The following is a 19,579-nucleotide window of genomic DNA, read 5'->3' as shown; positions in this document are numbered from 1 at the left end:
AAAAAAAAAAAAAAAACCCAGGAGTACATAAACCTAGTGGACTTCCATAGAGTCTCACAGAAACTGTTTAAATGTTTGTTGACTAAATGAATGAATCCATTAAAAAAAAAAATCACTAAGAGAGCTGTGGTGCACATTTCTTATAACCTTGCAACTTTCGAGCCATATCCCCAGAATAATCCAGTGAAGCACACAGGTGTTACGCCTTATTCTCAAGGGCAGGACTGTGCACCAAGAGGAGCCCAGTAGGAGTTCGCTCACCCCCAGTGAGAATAGGATAGCATGGGCAGCCACCTCCCTTAGGAAATAGCTAACATGTAATAGACCGATGATAGATGTTGGCTAAATTGAATGCAAGGCTTGTGCTGGAAACATGACTTTTTTGTTTTCAAGGTCTATAATAGAAGACTCTTTTCCAGGTAAACTTGCCTTGTAGCATGCTGCTTCTAGCACTTGGAACTCAGACTCATGGAGTCAATATTGGTTTTCCCTCTCCAGATCTTCATCGTACAGAGACTAAAACCATGGGGGTTTTGCAGCAGGAGCTACACTGAGCTGCCTTGGCTAATTTATGGAGCAACTCTGCTGAAATCTCAGTGTGCAAACAAATTACTGGAGAATCTTTTTAGAATGTAGGGTTCAATTCAGGAGGTCCAGAGGGGGCTGGAGGCTCTGCATTTCTAATGAGCTCCTGGTGAGGTGGATGATACTGGTGCATGAATCATATGTTGAGCAGTAAGGTCATTAAGAGGTGGGTTTCTAAGTAGTTAGAAGAAGCACATAGGGTATGATGGACAAGCACTGGCTCTCCATGCAGAAGACTGGTTATATCAACTGGATGTGTCACTCAGCTTTTCTGAATCCCAAGTTTTCTTATTAGAAAAATTAATATGATAGGGCAATGAACACCTGCTGCATGGATTATTGTGAAAATTAATACCTGTTTTGTGAAAATTTACCAGAGCATAAGGTACATTGCCGAGTAAATGATCATTGACCCTAAATAGTGAAAACAGAAGCACACAATTCTATATCGGTACCCAGTAAAGTTGGGAGGGACCCTTAGGCTGTGCTCTCTACAGTTCAGGGATTCTTGTCTTTCTGTTTTTTCATTCCACTTCTTTTACCAGTTACAATGCCTAGCACTTGGCAAGTGGTCAGTGTTTGTGAAATTGTATTAGTAGCAAAGTTGATCACTGCCAGTGTGTGTGTTTTTGGCTTTAAAAATACTGATATATCAGGGGGCACTTGGGTGGCTCAGTGGGTTAAAAGCCTCTGCCTTCAGCTCAGGTCATGATCCCAGGGTCCTGAGATCGAGCCCTGCATTGGGCTCTCTTGCTCAGCGAGGAGCCTGCTTCCTCCTCTCTCTCTGCCTGCCTCTCTGCCTGCTTGTGATCTCTGTCTGTCAAATAAATAAATAAATAAAATCTTTAAAAATAAATAAATAAAAATACTGATATATCAGGATAATGGCCATGTGCCTTGTGGCACTAGCAGGAAAGAGAACTGCCACTCAAAATATTGGTAATAATTCTGGGGCCTTGCATCCTCTCTGAACCAGAAATAATCACTTTCAGGAGAAGACTAAAATGAAGAAAACAGAACCAGCCCAGATTTTCAATAAAACTTTGATGATAAAATGGCCAGTCATTCTTTGCCAGCCAATAGTCACAGTATTTCCTAACTTGACATATTATGTATAAATCGTTGCCTCTTAGATATAAAAGCCCAGGTTCACGTGAGCAGTTTGGCTGGCTTGTCCCTGAGAGATGGCTCAGCTGCTGCGGCTAGTCGTCCAGATGCTCAACGCACCTTCCACATCATTGTGAGCTGGCTCCCACGAATGCCTCCACAATTGCTCCTCTGAGGGTTGAGGTTTCTGGTTAACAAACTTGTAAAATACTAAAGCTCTCAAGAAAGTGCATAGCAGGAAAGAGAAGGTAGAAATATCAGCGAATAAACTGCAGCATCATTTACATCTCTTTCCACTGAGAATTTAGAAGCAGAAACTATTGGCACCTTGAGACAATCCAGTTTAATTCATTTGCAGTGAAATCCAGAGGGAATCAGGTTATCTTTGCTAAAAGAAATGAGATCTCAGCGTCTAATCAGAGGATTTAAACAAAGTGTTATTAAAAGATGTTTTTTTCCCTCTCTATAATCTCTAGGTCCCAGGAGAAAAAAGAAGAGGCTATCACCTTGCTGAAGGACTCCATTAAATACGGTCCCGAGTTTGCAGATGCGTATTCTAGCTTAGCTTCATTGTTGGCCGAGCAGGTAACTATGTCCTTTGAACTTCACATATTTTTAAAAATTTTTCCTGTTGAATGTATATACTAATATTATCTAGATTTTGATGCTAATGTTTCAATTTGTAAACTCATATTGGACAACCAATCTCTATGTCAGTTTTCTTCTTGACAGAAATGATAAGTGTAGCTTTCTTACTCCAACACTCCTGGTCTAGTGAAGGTAGCCTTTAGACACAAATGGTCCATTAGAGGTCATTGATGTATTCTGTGTCACTTTGAGACAGAATCTGTCAAGAGCAATACACAAGAGACACCTAGATGGCTCAGTTGGTTAAGTGTCTGCCTTCCACTTAGGTCATGATCCCAGTGTCCTGGAATCGAGCACCATATCAGGCTCTCAGGGAACCTGCTTCTCAACCTCTGCGGGCCACCCCTCCTGCTTGTGTGCACTCTCTCTCTCTCTGGCAAATAAATAAATAATTTTTTTTAAAAAAAGGAGGGGTGCCTGGGTGGCTCCATCAGTTAAGCATCTGCCTTTGGCTCAGGTCATAATTTCAGGGTCCTGGGATTGAGCCCCACATCGGTTTCTCTGCCCAGTGGGGAGTCTGCTTCTCCCTCTCACACTCCCTCTATGATCTCCCTCTCATATAAATAAATAAAATCTTTTTTAAAAAACCTCTAAAAGTTTAGAATAAAATGAATGAATGAATGAACAATGCATAATATTTGCTTATTTTATTGCTATTTACTTAATTTTTCTGGGGAATTGCTGATGGACTCAGATCTCCAAACTCAATATGCAACCAATTATTGATAATCTTAATAGATCTTGTGTCTCAGTACCTGTTAAAGGATCACATGAGGCTTATAGAACAGGCTCCGAAGAGACAAACATTTCTGGTGGCATAAAGGGATATTTTTCTTCCCCTCCTTCTCTTTACTTGTGTCTAAATGATTGGATACTATTTTTCAGTGTTCTGGATGCATGTCACCTGCTAAGGGGAAACAAATATAAATTATCTTCTCTAAATTGATGATACTGTTCTGTTGGCACACATAAGTGCCTTCAGTAGACAGTGGATTCTGCTCTCACACAATTGCCAGACTGTCTTTAAAGATTTTATTTATTTATTCGACAGAGAGAGAGATCACAAGTAGGCAGAGAGGCAGGCAGAGAGAGAGAGAGGGAAGCAGGCTCCCCACCGAGCAGAGAGCCCGATGTGGGGCTCAATCCCAGGACCCTGAGATTACGACCTGAGCCAAAAGCAGAGGCCTAACCCACTGAGCCACCCAGGCGCCCCCAGATTTTCTTTAAAATCAAAGTCAGCACCTTCCAAAGATGCCCTGTAGCATTCTGTTGGCTTAAATGTGATGAACGTTGGTTACATAGAGGTGCAATTTATATTCAAAAAACTTGGGCAGTTTTACCAGGATGCCAATTTAGAATTTTCTGTGGATATTTAAGTGTCAGAAAGGATAAGCTTAGTTTTCATGTTCTGCTATTGTCCATGTAGTGTAGTTGGGCTTTAAACAAAAGCCCATGCCTGTGGTGGGTGATTTCAGTGCTATTTTAGCACAGTGGTTAAGCAGACAGGAGGATGGTCGTGTTCTGTGTATGGTATACACTGGCTCTCCTCAACTACCTTTGGCTTGTGTTGAAGCAGACACAGTAGGAGACTTCTGAACCAAAGATTGATTCTGCCATTGCTCCTTTTTCTCAGCTCATCCTGTTTCGCTCATTTTCATAGGACCTTTCCCCTGCCTTTGCCTGGCTGGGTGTCTTGCCATTACTCAGACATGCCAAGCATGCTTCTTTCTTGGGGCCTTTGCACTAACTGTTCCCTTTGCCTGCAGCACTTCTCTCCCAGACATCTTAGAGTATCCTTCCTCCTATCACACTGGTTTCTGTGCAAACATTGCCCAATCAGAGGGGTTGTCTATGATTACCCTTTTTAACTGCCAACCTCACACTGCCCATCATGTTCTCTGTCACTTTGTCCTGACTTATTTTTCCCAAATAGTATTTATCATCATCCAACACACACATATTTTTAAGATTTCATTTATTTATTTGAGAGAGAGCATGAGCTGGGGGTGGGGGAGTGGTGCATAGAGGGAGAAGCAGACTCCCCGCTGAGCAGGGAGCTGGATGTGGGACTTTAATTCAGGACCCTGGGATCATGACTTGAGCCAAAGGCAGATGCTTAAATGACTGAGCCACCCAGGTTCCCCTAACATATATTTGTCTATGATCCTTCTCCCCCCACTAGACTATTTAACTCATGAGAGTGACCATCCCTTCTATTCATGGCTATATTCCCATGTCCTTGTATGCAATCAATAAATTTTGAGTGAATAAATGAATCTATATGAACTGAAGGATATATAGTCCCTCCAATCCAGTACATATTCTGAATTTTCCTCTTATATTATGGGAGGACTAAGCATGTAGGCCACACTGTTTTGTAATTGATCATACCCAAATGTGATGTGTTTGTCCTGCACTGAGTGGTAGTATGAGGACCACCATGTGCAATTGCTCTTCATAACCATAGAATCAGGGATGGGCTTGGGAACAGCACTTACTACCTCATGCAATGTCTTCTTTATGAGGACTCAGGAGAATTTCTCTCATCTCAGTATTGGGAAAGGTTCTGCTTCTGAATTGAACGTTTTTTTCCTTTATTTTTAATCTAACACAGGAAAAATCTTGTAAACACTAAAAAGGGTCACCTCTATTTCCATCTCCCTTGCCCCCAACCTCTGACTAACAGCCATCCAGACTGTATAGTCTGCTTTTCTGTAGGTGCTGCTTTTATTCCAGGCTTATCATTTTCCTTAAATTATTTTATTCAAGTTTTATTTCCAATTCTTAAAACTACCTCAATTTCTTTGTGGAATAATGAGGTTCACTCAGTTATACAGTTCACTCTTTTCTTTAAAGTTTTATTTTGTTTTGTTTTTTTTTTAAGATTTTATTTATTTATTTGACAGAGAGAGATCACAAGTAGACAGAGAGGCAGGCAGAGAGAGAGAGAGAGAGAGAGGGAAGCAGGCTCTCTGCTCGGCAGGGAGCCTGATGCAGGACTCGATCCCAGGACCCTGAGATCATGACCTGAGCCGAAGGCAGCGGCTTAACCCACTGAGCCACCCAGGCGCCCTACAGTTCACTCTTGAACTGTGTGGGAAGTAGGGGTGCTGACCACCTGTGCAGTCAAAAATCCACATATTGACTCCCCCAAAACGGAACGACTAACAGCTTACTGTTGACTGGGTGCCTTACCGATAACATAAATAGTTATTAGCATATATTCTGTGTATTATATGTGTAATATACTGTAGTCTCACAGTCAAGGAAGCTAGAGAAAGAAAATGTTATTAAGAAAATCATAAGCCAGAGAACATATATTTACAGTGCTGTCCTGTGTTTATTGAAAAAAGCCTGTGCATAAGTGGACCCATGCAGTTCAAACCCACATTGTTCAAGGGCCAGCTGTAAATAAAATAATGCATTCATTGTTCCCAGCTCCTGTCTTTTTTCCCAGTTCACCAGGACAGATGATAAGCATTTAATTGCTCTTCTTGATGAAAACTGCCCTTATGCTAAGTGACATTATCACTTACCTAATATGAGTAATAATGTAGTATGTTTCATGGAGCTCTTTGCAGATACGAGAATGTGTATCTAGTCACACAGTTCCATCTTCCTAAAATGCCATCTTATCTTTCTCCCCTTAAAAATCCTCCCCAGTTTTCAAGATCCAGTTCACCTCCCACTTCCTCCCCCAACATTTCTCCACCTCCCCTTCTCATGGGAGTAGAGCTCCTATAATATTTATGGAAGCACACATCAACGTGCAAAATAGTCACATATTTTTATTTCTTGAATTCAGATGTGGAACTACAATTTAAACAATTTTTCAGGTTCATTTTCTTCACAAGACCGTAAGTTTCCTTAAGAAAAGCAGCGTCATCTTTGTATGCCCGTTTCTTTTCTAGGGCTTAGGACAGTTCACAGTATGATGCAGGCATTCAGACAGCATGTCTGGATTTGATTTTCTTTGAGATTCAGGTACTCCGTAGTGTGATATTAAGAGCATTTGACAGGGAGCTAAGAGACCTGGTTCTAGACCTTTCTCCATAGTTAACCAACTGCACAGACTTGGGTGAGGAGTACTTTACCTCTCTGGGCCTCAGTTTCCAAATCTGAAAATTGATAAATATTCTAAATTATCTTTACTGCATCTGTAGCACTAACATTTCAAGAGTGTGTCAGATTATCTTTTTTCATGTCAATTAAGTGCTATTGAATTGGTTTTTACCATTTTTTTAATCCAAGTGTAATTAACATACACTGTTACATGAGCTTTGGTTGTACAACAGAGCAATTGAATAATTCTGTATATTACTCAGTGCTCATCAGTATACATGCCCTTAGTGCTCATGAATATTTCAATGAATGCTGTAAGGTTCCACCGTAATTAGTGCTATTGTTTCTGTACAAATAAAGGATTAACATGTTAATATTGTGAAAGTGAATTGCCTTCTTCAGTTCTGTTTTCTTTCTAAATTAATGAGCTCCAAGTTGATGAAAATTTACTGCTCTAAAGATGATTAAGATGTTCTGTGATCTCAAAATGTACTACAGTCCATTCTGCAGTATCTTGCTATTAACACATCTTATAGGAAGTGGAAGTTTAAAAAGGACAACATATATATGTTTTCCTCTGTCATGTTTAAGGTATGTTAGATGCCTTATTTAAAATCAGCTGTGTGATAAATTTAATTTTCATGAACCACAGTGGTAAATTGGAGTAGAGTTATTGTGTGTCACATGGTTGAAGTTATGAAGTTTTCAAGAAGAACAAAGAATGACTACAATCATGATCTTTCCTGCCATATAAGGGTCACTTTCATTTTCTTTGTCTTTTTTTTTTTTTTTTAACCAGGCTTTCCTGCTCTAGGTTCAAATGTAAAATGCTATGAGATCTAAGAATGTAATTGAAAGATTGAAAAGTTTTCTCTTTTGCTCCTTTGGGCAATTGATTTTTAACATCAAAGAGACAGAACAGCTGTTGGGCATAACTCAGGGTTGCCTTTCCTCTGACTTTCAACAGCTTGTCTTCATGTTTTGAATTCTTCAGGAATAAAAGAGTGCTTCAGAGGCACAAGCAAGGCACAGAGGAACTGGTAGAGAGAATCCACCCAGCTTAACATTCTTTGGTAGTAAATGGATTCATTTCTTGGTGGCACAAACTTATTTAACAGCATTCCAGAATCTCAGACTCCCAGAGTATATGAAAGTAAGGACTGCAAACCTTGGCCACTCTGTAACACCACGTGAGCCCATCCCTCACAGAGCAGGCCGTCTTCCAGTGTCACCAGACACATGCATGGCCCATCCGCACTGTTGTTGTGGGCCAATCTAATGACAGAAAACTGTCCTGTACCTCTGGACCCCTAAAGTGGGTCATCCTGTAATTGGCTCCCTTTGAGCTCCGTCTGACGGAGAGCTTGTTGGGCGCAGTTGTGTTATCACTTCCCTAATCACCCCTTTCCTAAGCTAACCTCTTTTCTTTCACCTTGTTTCTTTCTTACCCTGATTTCCAGATTCTTGGCTTCTGGTCATGTTGCTTTACATAGCCTCTGGACGATCCACTTTCTCTATGTCAGGATGGCTCCCCGTATTAAGGCATAGTTCAGCAAGTTCAGGGTGGAATAGAAATACTTCCCTGGCTTGACATCCTGGATGTCTGCTAAATGTCGCCCTGAAATGAGTTCTGCTGGTTGTTTGGCAACCGCATGGCACTCTGGCTCACACTGGAGACAGTCCACTCAAGTCCCTATAACCTGTGAATCTTTGTTAATGCAGTCTTTGTTAATGCAAGCCTCACCCATGCTGAAGGCATGTTTTTATAATCTGGCTGAAAGGACTCATCTTTATCTGTATTTAATTTCAACTTCTTTGTGATCAGTCTGAGATTTCAGGTGTTCTAGGACTTTTTGTCCTTTTTCGGCCATCTTTATATTAACTGCCCTTCCCAGATATTTCACTTGGTAAATTAAATAAAAATAGCTTCTAGTTACTTGTTTATGTTTTTGATTAAAAAATGTTGCAGAGACCTGCATTGTGACTGTAGGATCTTCTTGCCAGGTTGACCTCTCTTTTACCTGAGACTCTTTAGGTACAGTTATTTGTTGGTTCATTTAACCAATCATGTTATCATCTAGCTCACCTCATCTTATCTATGAGGATGTTGTGAGGCGCTTTGCCAGAAACCTGCTGAAATCCTTCCCCTGATTGGAGGATGTGATTCTATTAGAAAACAACAATGAGGGGCCTGGGTGGCTCAGTAGGTTAAGCGGCTACCTTAGGCTCAGGTCATGATCCTGGGGTCTTGGGATTGAGTCCCGCATTGGGCTCCCTGCTCAGCAGGGAGCCTCGTTCTGCCTCTGTGCCTCCCCTCTGCTTGTGCTCTCTCTTAGACAAATAAATAAATATAATCTAAGAGGGGGGACCCACCCCCAACAGGTTTCATTTGCCATCCCTTGCTCTTACAGTAAGCATACTGCTATCTGTTGACCCCATCTCCCATCCCCACTGCCAGTAGAACCTGGAGTGTAGTAATCTCTTGTAGGATTTGCCTGGGACTAACATTTTGTTCATCATTCTGTTGGAATCCAAAAGTAAAAAGTAATTCTTTCTGGGCACAGTAGAGAATTTGGAGAGGGAAAATTTGAAAAATGAGTTAAGCTGAAAAGGCATTATATGCAAGACTTTTAAGGCCCACAGTGGAGCCCCAATTTGAAATTGATAGATAATAAGAAGCAAAGGCAAGTGTCGAAGGAAAATGTTTTAAAACCTGGGAGGGAGAAAATCATGTGGAGTATTTTGAGAAGGCTTTTAAATGCATTCTGGCATGAGTAGTGGAGAGCCTTCTTTCTGGAATAAAGTGTGGGCATGGACAGATGTTATTGTGGAAAAAGAATCCCTTTGTATTTAGGAACTGTTTGTATGTGAAGGCTGAAAGGAAAAGAAAATAGAAAATTAAAAATTCCAGGGTCAAGCACCTAACAGTGAGAAGACACATAGCCACTGAGTACCATGGGGAAGCCAAGGAGGAGGGAGATTTTAGAAAGGGTGGAAATGAGATTCACTTCCACATTCCTTTTCAATTACACAAGTAATATGAAAATGTAAATGAAATGTATGAAAAATCAGAGAAGATAAAGTATACCTTTTATTAATAATGTAATATCTGGGAATAACGAATATTATTTTTTTAATATCCTGCAGGTCTTTCAATATACTTATTTTGTTTTCATACTTCAATTCACATGTAATTTGTATCCTGTTCTTTTTCATTTGCTATTAAATTAAACATACTATACCTGTTTTCATGGTGCTAGACGCCCTTGATAATACCATTTTAATGGCTACTTACTAGTTATCAAAATTATACATTGTGATTTACATAATAATACCCCAAATTTTGGTCACTTGGTTTCATGTGTGCATGCACGCGTGTGTGTTGGGAGGACAGTGAACTTTTCCTTTCTTACGGCTTTTTTAAAACAATATTTTGAATCATTTCTAATGATAGATTCCTAGAAGTAGAGTTCCCATATCAAAAGAGTATCATCATATTTCACTGAGATACCTTACTAAATTGCTCTTGAGGTATGTTACTGAATTGCTTTTCTAAAGAGTGGTACCCATATCCTCTGTTCCCAGCAGTGTACAGCCTTTAAATGTTGAATGTTAGTGGAACATTTAAGTGAAAATAATGTGTGGACAGATGGCAGCGAAGGAGATTAGGGCTGGGAAGGTGGATTTAGGACTTCAAATAAATGAAACCACATTATGAGTAGGTTATTTCTCTGAGGGGAAAATGAAGAATAGCATGTGAAGAAAAAAAAAAAAACTTGAAGAATTTTTTTAACCTTCTCATTTTACAGAGAAAAATACGGTGTGTACTGAATTAGGTGCTGCTCAAGATCACCGAGATAACTAGTGTGAGGACCAGGACTGGAGCCTGCTTTCTTGACTCCTTGGCATTGCTCTTTGGCTGTATGACCCTGACGTCCTATGACTGGGGATGGCAATAATGGGCCATAGTCAATGAGGTTGGGTGTGGAAGGAGTGGGAAAGGAGAAGAGAAGTGATAGAGGAAACCACAAAGGGTGAGTTGTCATAGAAGTGAGATACATAAAAGAATCTGCAAAAAAATTGATGCCTGTGTCTGTCTGCTGCAGCAAAGAAGTCAAGAAAACTGAGAACAGAAAATAAACTCTTAGATTTAAAGTCAAGGTGGTCTTGGGCTTACTGTTCTCTTCTAGTTCTCCATACCACTCAGAACTGGCTGTACTCCAACTTCACAGATAGGATTGTAAACTTTTATAAGCCAGCCATCATTTTTAAACAGCCTACTCTCATGAGAGATGATATAGGTTGCATTACACTAACAGTAAAGGGGAAAAAAATTAACACTGCTTATGACTCTGACCCATTGTAAATTATTGCTAGCCCCAGGTTTATAGCCTACTGAAAAACTCAGTTAATTTCATAACACTTAAGATATTTTTATTTAATGTATTTTGAGATAAGACTTCACCGGATACAAGAATGAAAAGAAAATTGGAATAATAAAATATAAATTAGGAGAATAGACCAAGAGTGGATGGTCTAGAATCAGCTTTTCTCCTTCTGCCATCTTTTGGGTCAGTTCAGCCACATATACTGTTGCATTGTGGCCAGGCCAACTTGAACCAGACCCTACTTTAAGAATTATTGATTTGATTATTCAGCACAGATTTTTTGAACATCTAGGTACCACTAAACACTAGAGATTGTTGAACTAATAAAGTACAGGCTTTATCCTCATGGAACTTAGAGTCTGGAAGGGAAGGCTACCCCTGAGCAAAGAACTATAGCCCCCTTCCCAATATCTAACACAGTTGTGACAAATGTGTAACGAGGAAGTACCCATGAGAATGTGGGAAGGGGCACATGGGGGGCAGGGGCAGTGGCCAAAGAGCAGCATTTAATCAGCTACCTGAAGAACTTTTAGATATCAACAAGATAAAAAAAAAGAATGGGAAAAGCTTTCTGGCTAGAGGGAATAGACCGCATGAAGGCTCTGGGATGAAGAAGAGTGGGATCTCTTCCTCTAATAGAAAATCGTATGCCTGGAAGTACAGAGAATGAGGACAAATGGTGTGAGAAGATTTTAGAGATGGGGGAAGGGGGAACTGCAGTTCTCTGCAAATGTGGCTCCCCCCCTTTTTTTGTGGTCTCCTGACAGTGTTATACACCTGTAATTGCTTACATCGCACTTTTAGCTTTTCTTTAATGATTCTTGGCATTTCCTCTTTAAAGTGATTATTCTTTGCATAAATTATCACAGAGTAGTGTTGATCACAATCTGCTGGGTGATAAAAAAAAAAATTCAAGATTAAGAAAGACCTACCATTTCCTTGGTGAGAAGAAATGCCAAGTTACTTGGTTCATTTTAGTTGGATAAGGAAAGAGAATTAGACATCAAATATTGGCAGCTTGTTTCTTATGAATGTCCCTGCTGAGGACTGATAGGTGGAAGAACTGTTTTGTAAAGAAAATAAAAGCAGAGGAGAGAGTGAGAAAGCAGGCATCTCTACTCTCTGTTGTTTTTTGTTTTTTTTTTAAGATTTTATTTATTTATTTGACATAGAGAGTGAGAGAGAGAGTGCAAGTAGGCAGAGTAACAGAGTGAAAGGGAGAAGCAGGCTCCCCTCTGAGCAGGGAACCTGATGCAGGGCTTGATCCCAGGACCCTGGGATCATGACCTGAGCCAAATGCAGTTGCTTAACCAACTGAGCCACCCAGGCGCCCCTGCTCTGTATTTTGAACTGCCATATTTTAAAGTTTCTTAGAGAAATCATTGACATGAGTTTAAACATCCATTGCTCCTAAACTTCCCAGGTTCATCATTGCAAATAAAGACATGGGGCTAATGGGAAATACCTTAGAGCTATGTATGCTCATATCATTGACCAGAATGAAAATACTTCTAGAAAACAAGTCAGGTGCATGACCACAGTGTCAGGGTACTAGGAGAACTTTCCATCCCAATCTCTGTAGGTCCTTCACCACTTTGGAATATCACATCTTATACCTTTTATATATTAAGTACCTGTTATGGGCCATTCATTAAACCAGCTGTTCACAAAGTGTTGACTGGGGACCCCTGAGATCGAAGAAGGTCGATGCAGTTTTCATAATACTATTAACAAGTAATTTGCCTTTTTAAACTCTCATTCTCTCATGAGCGTACAGTATTTTTTTTAGAGGCTCCATGATGTATTTACAATTACGAAAAGACATTAAAATATTCTCCCACTGGGGCGCCTGGATGGCTCAGTAGGTTAAAGCCTCTGCATTTGGCTCGGGTCACGATCTCAGGGTCCTGGGATCAAGCCCCACATCAGGCTCTCTGCTCAGCAGGGAGCCTGCTCCCCGCTTTGCCCCCCGCCCTCTGTGCCTGCCTCTCTGCCTACTTGTGATCTCTATCAGATAAGTAAATAAAACTTAAAAAAAAAAAAGTTCTCCCACTTTCCAATTAAATGTCTATGTTTCTTCATATACTTTAACTAAAATCATAAAAATAGATTAGCACAGGAACACCTAGGTGGCTCAGTCAGTTGGGTGTCCAACTCTTGGTTTTAACTCAGATCGTGATCTCATGAGTCCTGAGATCAAACCCTGAGTCAGGCTCCATGCTCAGCAGGGAGTCTGCTTGGGGATTGTTTCCCTCTGCGCCCCCCCCACTCTGAAATAAATAAATTAAATCTTAAAAAAATAGACTAGCATTAAGGTACATATGAGGATCCATCTGTCTTCTATTATTAAGCCAGGCATTAAAGAGATTTGTAAAAATATGGAATAATGCCAGTATTCTCACTAGTTTGGTGTTGTTTTTTTTTTTTATTTGTTTGTGTTTTTTTGCTATGGAAAAGCTTCTTTTATTTTTTATATAAATGTACTATGGTTCAGTTTATTATGTTTTAAGTGAACTATAAATATTTTTTATATTTCTCAGCTTTATGTTCATCGTGGTGAATAGTGATAGATATAGCCCACATAAACAAAGCTCTTTGGAAGTCCTCAGTAATTTTTAGAGTACAAAAGAATCTCAAAACCATGAAGTCTGAGGATGGCTGCATTAAGCCCGTGTCCATTTGTCCTCCTGGTTGCTGCAACTTGAACTACAAGAAGTTTTCCAAACATATCAGTTAGCCCACGAGAGTAAATTACAGTTGAGTTGCTTTTTCCAAAGATCTGCTCTTCACTTTCCCTTCCCTGAGGTAAAAAGCATGTCATGTTGGGTAATTACAGCATGTAAAAAGTGGAGATGTTGACTGTGTTTTATCCCTCCCCCAAGGCCCATTTTCTTTCCACCCTACTGAAAATGCTTGAGCCTTGGAGAGGAGCCCATGGTTGCAGGCTGCCCATTTTAACCATCACACTCAAAAGTGATTTCATGCTGAGACAGGGGTTACTGGGGACTCTGGTGTACAGCAGACAGTATTATTTGTCAGAGCCATTCTCTGGTCACAACCGTTTTTAATTAAAGTTGTCCTATAAATAACTTATATTCATTTCCTCTGGATCTCACAAGTCAGTAGAGACCAGGAATGATGAGCTTAGGTCAGGACATCTAGCCAGATGAGGTAAATAGAGAGTGAGTGCTTGAAATAGAGCTTCAGGAATTCAGGACTACTACTTGTTAAGATAAATGCATTTCCCTTCCGGAGAAGGTGGAATTTATTTTAAATAAACACCTAGAAGGTATTTTTCTTCTTTGGTGGTGGTCCCTGCTCATTTTTTAATAAGTAGAGCTAATCATTCCTTGAAATTTACAGTCCAGCGAAAGGAAAAGACAGATATTGAAGACATTTTTCATAGAGCTCAAGTCTTGAGACTGCCCTTGGATGACCAAGGGCACACGGATGCCATCACTTGCTCTTGGCACACACGCTCTTTTAAATCCCATTACTTCTTTGGACCTTGAAAATTGCATTTCTAGTGGAAACCCAGCTCATAAACCCCCAGTAAGAGAAGTTTTAGATGAAAAAGATGATCTCTTTGGCTCTCTGAGAGCAACAAGAAGGTGGGGGAAAAGTAAAATGAAATCAGGTGAAGGAGGAATTGCCTCTGAAAACTCTTGTTGACTGTTATATTTGACTTTGCCAAGTCAGAATGTGAAGACACCAGTGTTATTCTTTTCAGGAAAAGTACCTTTCAGTTTTCCCACAGTTCTCCCACATTACTTATAAAGTGATGTTTCTTAGATCTGAAGTAGCCACAGATTTTTTTCAGAACATCTTTATGTTCTACAGCTGCTGGATGTAACGCATCCAGCATTCTCAGGCATTTGCATCATGACAGGTGTCGAGGAGCTATCTCACCCCAGGTCTGAGTGTCACTCTTGGCTGCCCTTGTGGTTCTCCCCCCATGACACTGTCACAGTACATTGTGACGTCGTCTTCCTCTCTGCATCCCACTCGACTGTCATGGCAGGATTGTGTCAGTCTTGTTCACTCTTCTGTCTCCCCTGCGTACTTGGCACATGTATGGTGCTCACAAAATATCTGTGGACAGGACAGATGGATATCCAAAAGTATAATTGTTTCTTTTGATGCCAGAGACACCATTATTGCCAGAAATACTGCTTTTACGCAGGGCTTATTCAGTTCCCTGTCCACCAAAAACCTAAATTCTGTTCCCTCTTCCCATGTAGCTATAAGATATGGGCCACATCTCTTAGCCACTTTGTGCCCAAGTTTCTTCATTAGTTAAAAATGGTGGCAAATTAGTGTCTCTTTAGTATATTTCTGTTTATTTATAAGTATAAAGTATTACTCTTTCCAACTCTATTATTCTTTTATTTTCTTGGCTGAAAATCTCATCCATTGTATTTTTAACAGTTGGATGGGTTGTTTTTTGGGGTTTTTTTGTTTTTTTTTTAAGTTTTGATTTTACCATGACTATGTTAGTACGTTTTAAAAGTACCATATAGCATAGAGAATTTGATCCTTTTAAGACAAAGGTGACATTAAAATCGAACAGTAACATTTGTGGAATGGTAACACAGGAAACTTGAGATCCCTAGGAGCTGACAACCCGGCTTTGGATTAGCCAGGGTGTTCTTTTTCTGGTTGCCTCTAGGATATGAGGTGTTTATTGACCTCTGTTTCAGAAGATGATTAAGAAAAGTTAAAAGGGAAAACACCTGGGTTAGTTAATTATTTCTCATTTAAAGCTAACTGAAGAACTCTTGTAGGAAAGGAACTTGAGACTCCTGGCTACTCAGACAGGGCCACAACTCCTCATGGGGCCGCAGGAGCCACTCTAGGACTCCTGAGCTCAAGAGAAGCTGTACTTCCCTTTTTAAAACACCGCTGTCATTGGGTTGTATTTATTAGTTCACTTGTTTTTGAGCTCCTGATAGAGGTATTTTGTTCTCTTCACCTCCCTGTTTTTGGTATCTGTCTCCTAGTGATACAGTAATAATGCTAACACTAACTAGTGATCATAACAAGGATATGGCTAACGTGACAAAGGGCTGTGTGCTAAGCATTGTTCTACGTGCTTCACATATTTTGATCCATTTCATGCAACAACCCTATGCGACAGGTACTACTGTTATCCCATTTTACAACTGCGCATGTAGAAAAGTGAGGTCACATAGATAGTAAATGGTGGGACTGGCATTCCAATGCACATAGTCAAGCACTGGCAGCCACTGCTTCATCGCTGTGCCACACTTTCTGTAGGCCTTGCAGTAAACATGTCCTGAGTGAATGAGTAAATGAGAAGTATGCAGTGGTACTTGGTAGCTATTAATATGATTAGAGTCTTAATAATTTGTGTCCTGCCTATCTCTAAACACACATACACAAATTTGTTGGTCCTACAGTGAATTATAGCTTCATAAAGTTTTTCTTCCCTTTAATAGATTGAAAGATTATTTTGAGATTTGAGATTTTTATTCTTTAATTTTTCTAAATTAGACTCTGGCATTCGAAAATACATATACTTTTTAGAAACATGGATCTCCATTTTCGCTGGACTGTGGCTTTGTAATTCAAATAAGTGAAATTTGCCAAATTCAAACCACACCTTGTTTCCTAAATGGTACTTAAATGTCTGGATTCAAAGAGATGGCCTTAGGGGCACCTGAGCGGCTTAATTCATTAAGTGTCCAACTCTTGATTTCAGCTCAGGTCATAATCTTGGAGATGTAGGATCAAGCCCTGCGTCGTCAGGCTCTGGAATGCAGAGTCTGCTTGAAGATTCTCTCCCCCCAGCAACTCATGTTTACACACTTGTGCACATGTGCGCTGTCTCTCTCTCTCTCTCTCTCAAATAAACAAATAAGTAAATAAAGTTTCAAAGAAATGACAGTGGTCCTTCCACAGAGAGTCAAGTGTCTTTACTTTTCTGGGTCAAATCAAATGGAGGCTCTTTGGCTTATAACACAAGGCTCAGTGCATTTTTATTCACAAGCCAAAGGGGTCACATCTGAGAAAATTGATGCTGTACATTCCCTTGGTGTGTGTCTGGTTGAATACTTAATAGTAGTAAATGTGATAAAATTATGGAAAATGCCTACCCGCAGAGCATATTCAAGGAAAAGTTGCTATGTGCTTTACGCCTGATTATTTCCTTTTACCTGACCTTCCCAGCAGTACCAGGAAACTGAAATTGTTTACTCATGAGTAATTGTTAGGACCTGGGTAGCTTTGATTCATTAAGTAGGTTTTACCTTCTATATTGTGAAAGAATGTGTAACCCTGTGAAAAATGTACCTAATAGCTAGTTCAGAATTACTAGTGTGCTAAAGCAAATCTTTAGAAGAAGAGCAGGACAATTAGGAAGATGTGGCAGTTGATCTGGGCCTTGCCACAGTAATAAGAGTTGGAGGTCTGCCTTTGGAGAGCCTATTGGAGGATATGGCTCTGAAATGAAAACACAGGTTGACTAAAAGAAGCAGCACACAGTTGGGTGGACTCTAGAACTATTTTGATTAAAGAAAGGTCAAGGCCAGTTCCTCCTGTAATCACCATCAGTCTCCTTCTTTCCTCAAAAACCTCCCCAAATAAACCATGCAGAGTATGTAAAGAGAGCGTTATCTCTGCCAAGTGCAGCTGTTAGATGGATGTCCCAGGCCTCCTTGGCTCCCAGTCAGATTGTCACCTCTCAAGATATTACTCTGTGGATGTGTCTGTCACTCATTTTCACACAGAGTTACTGGGGTGGAGAGCATCCCAGTCAAACAACTATTTGAGGCTTTTTCTAATTGCAGGGCAAATCCTTCTAGATGTCCCTTCTTAGTAAACATCTGCTTGTTTGCCCTAAAGGAACTAAATAGGAATGGATATGAACTGTAGGAATTTGTGCCATTGGCACTGACTTTAATTCAAAATATGTAATGTTTGATCTTGGTGCCTGTTACATAATAGATGCTCAGTAAATTGGTTTCTTATTTTTCCTATTCTATTGTTCAATTTATTGTTGTTGTTGTTGTTTTGAACTTTCTCATTTATTCTCCTTTGTTCTCTTTTAAAGGAGAGATTTAAGGAGGCTGAGGAGATATACCTGGCTGGAATAAAGAGCTGTCCAGACAGCTCAGACTTACACAACAACTATGGGGTTTTCTTAGTTGATACTGGTGAGTGAAATTAAAGAGAACCTGTTCCATTGAGATGAGATAATACTATCTGTCAAGCAAAATGGCAACCACCCAAATGATGTCTCTTAAGTAACATCACTGGGCTTGGCAGGAAACTCACACCATTGACCATCACATTGTACTGTGGGGCTATCATTTCTCTAAGTCTTCAAGTTCATCTCAGTAAAATCCACCCAGTTTGTATAGCACTCAGAAAAACTCCCCACATATTAGAATACTTGCTGATTTAATGAGTAGCAGGCTTTTGAGTATCATTTAGACAAGTCCATAAATCTATGATGATGAAACAGTCCTCAGCAATGATACACGGCTTGCCTCTGAATCTACTTACCAGCAGATGGAAAATACTTCTTTATGTCTGATTTAAAAAAGGCTCCAGAATTGTTCCATCATTCTTTACTTGATGTAGATTACAGAAACTATATTATTATTATTGATAGACTGCTCTTATATGACAGGTGCTATATAAAATATACTTACTCCATCTTATTTAATGCAAAACTTTACTGGGCAGGGATTCTGTTTTCTTTATGATTTGTGTCCCATCTACTGTTGGCATGCTATGAATACTTATAAGGAATCAAAAGGTAGTTGAATTTAATACAAAAGCACCATTCTATTCTCATTGACTATTAGGCTATCTGCCTTGTGATAAAATTATTTTAATTATTTTGTCAGTATGAATGCTCAAAGGGGTTTTTATTTTCTAGTATATCTGAAACTTTTCTGTTTAATAGAACGTAAATTTGCATTCCAAAACTCCTAGGAAATGCCCCTTATATTTACACGTAAAATTGTTTTGTAGTGCCACCTGCTGGTTTCTTAGCAACACACTAATACATTAGGTGTCCTGAAGATATAAAAACTGGAAGAGACCCCCTGTTGATCTGGTCTTCCCTCTTCCTTCTACCTCAACAACAAACAATGCTACTCCCCTAAAAATCCCACTGGCTACCCTGTATATCTTCTTGCCACTTCCTTCATAGTCATGTATTTTGTACTGGTGGAAATTCTCCCTATTACCAGTGACCTGTACATAGATCTACACAGACATAAAATCTTTATGGTGCAGACATCCATTCAAAGAAGGTGCACTTGAGAACGTGTCTGCAGGTCATAAACATTCCATTTCATCTAGAACTTCAGACCATTCTGCAATTCAGTCACTTAGATGTAGTTTCACGAGGAAGCTTCTTTGGGGAATCTCACCAGAGGCTTGATTCTAGTTCTGGTCTTCATCCTCAGTTGCCCTGGGATTTTTGTCAGGTCTCTTAAGTGCCCTTTACACTTTAGTGTCCATAGCTTTAAAGCAATACCTTGATATATTTTTTAATACCTCTTAAGTACCAAGACACAGCTAAAGGGTAGCAAAAGGCATCTAAATAGGGGCACCTGGGTGGCCCAGGAGGTTAAGTGGCCAACTCTTGATTTCAACTCAGGTCATGATCTCAGGATTCTTAGATCAAGCCCCACACTGGACTCCATGCTCAGTGCAGAATCTGCTTCTCCCTCTCCCTCTGCTCTTCCCCCAGCTCGCATGCTCATGCGCGCACGTGCTTGCTCTCTCTCTCTCTCTCTCTCTCAAATTAATTA

General features: G+C 40.0%; 1 protein-coding gene across 2 annotated transcripts in view; it reads left to right on the top strand.

Annotated features, from left to right (window-relative positions):
• Window positions 1-19,579, top strand: part of LOC111159975 (transmembrane and tetratricopeptide repeat containing 1) — a 259,364-nt gene that overhangs the window by 225,423 nt on the left and 14,362 nt on the right. For both annotated transcript variants that reach the window (XM_022522697.1, XM_022522698.1), the window contains 2 exons: window positions 2,169-2,277; window positions 17,863-17,965. In XM_022522697.1, coding sequence (XP_022378405.1) covers window positions 2,169-2,277; window positions 17,863-17,965 — 212 coding nt within the window. The remainder of the gene's footprint in view (window positions 1-2,168; window positions 2,278-17,862; window positions 17,966-19,579) is intronic.

The sequence above is a fragment of the Enhydra lutris genome, unplaced genomic scaffold (genome assembly GCF_002288905.1).
Source record: "Enhydra lutris kenyoni isolate GAN:26980312 unplaced genomic scaffold, ASM228890v2 scaffoldscaffold72, whole genome shotgun sequence".
NCBI lineage: Eukaryota > Metazoa > Chordata > Mammalia > Carnivora > Mustelidae > Enhydra > Enhydra lutris.
This window is presented reverse-complemented; position numbering and strand designations above follow the sequence as displayed.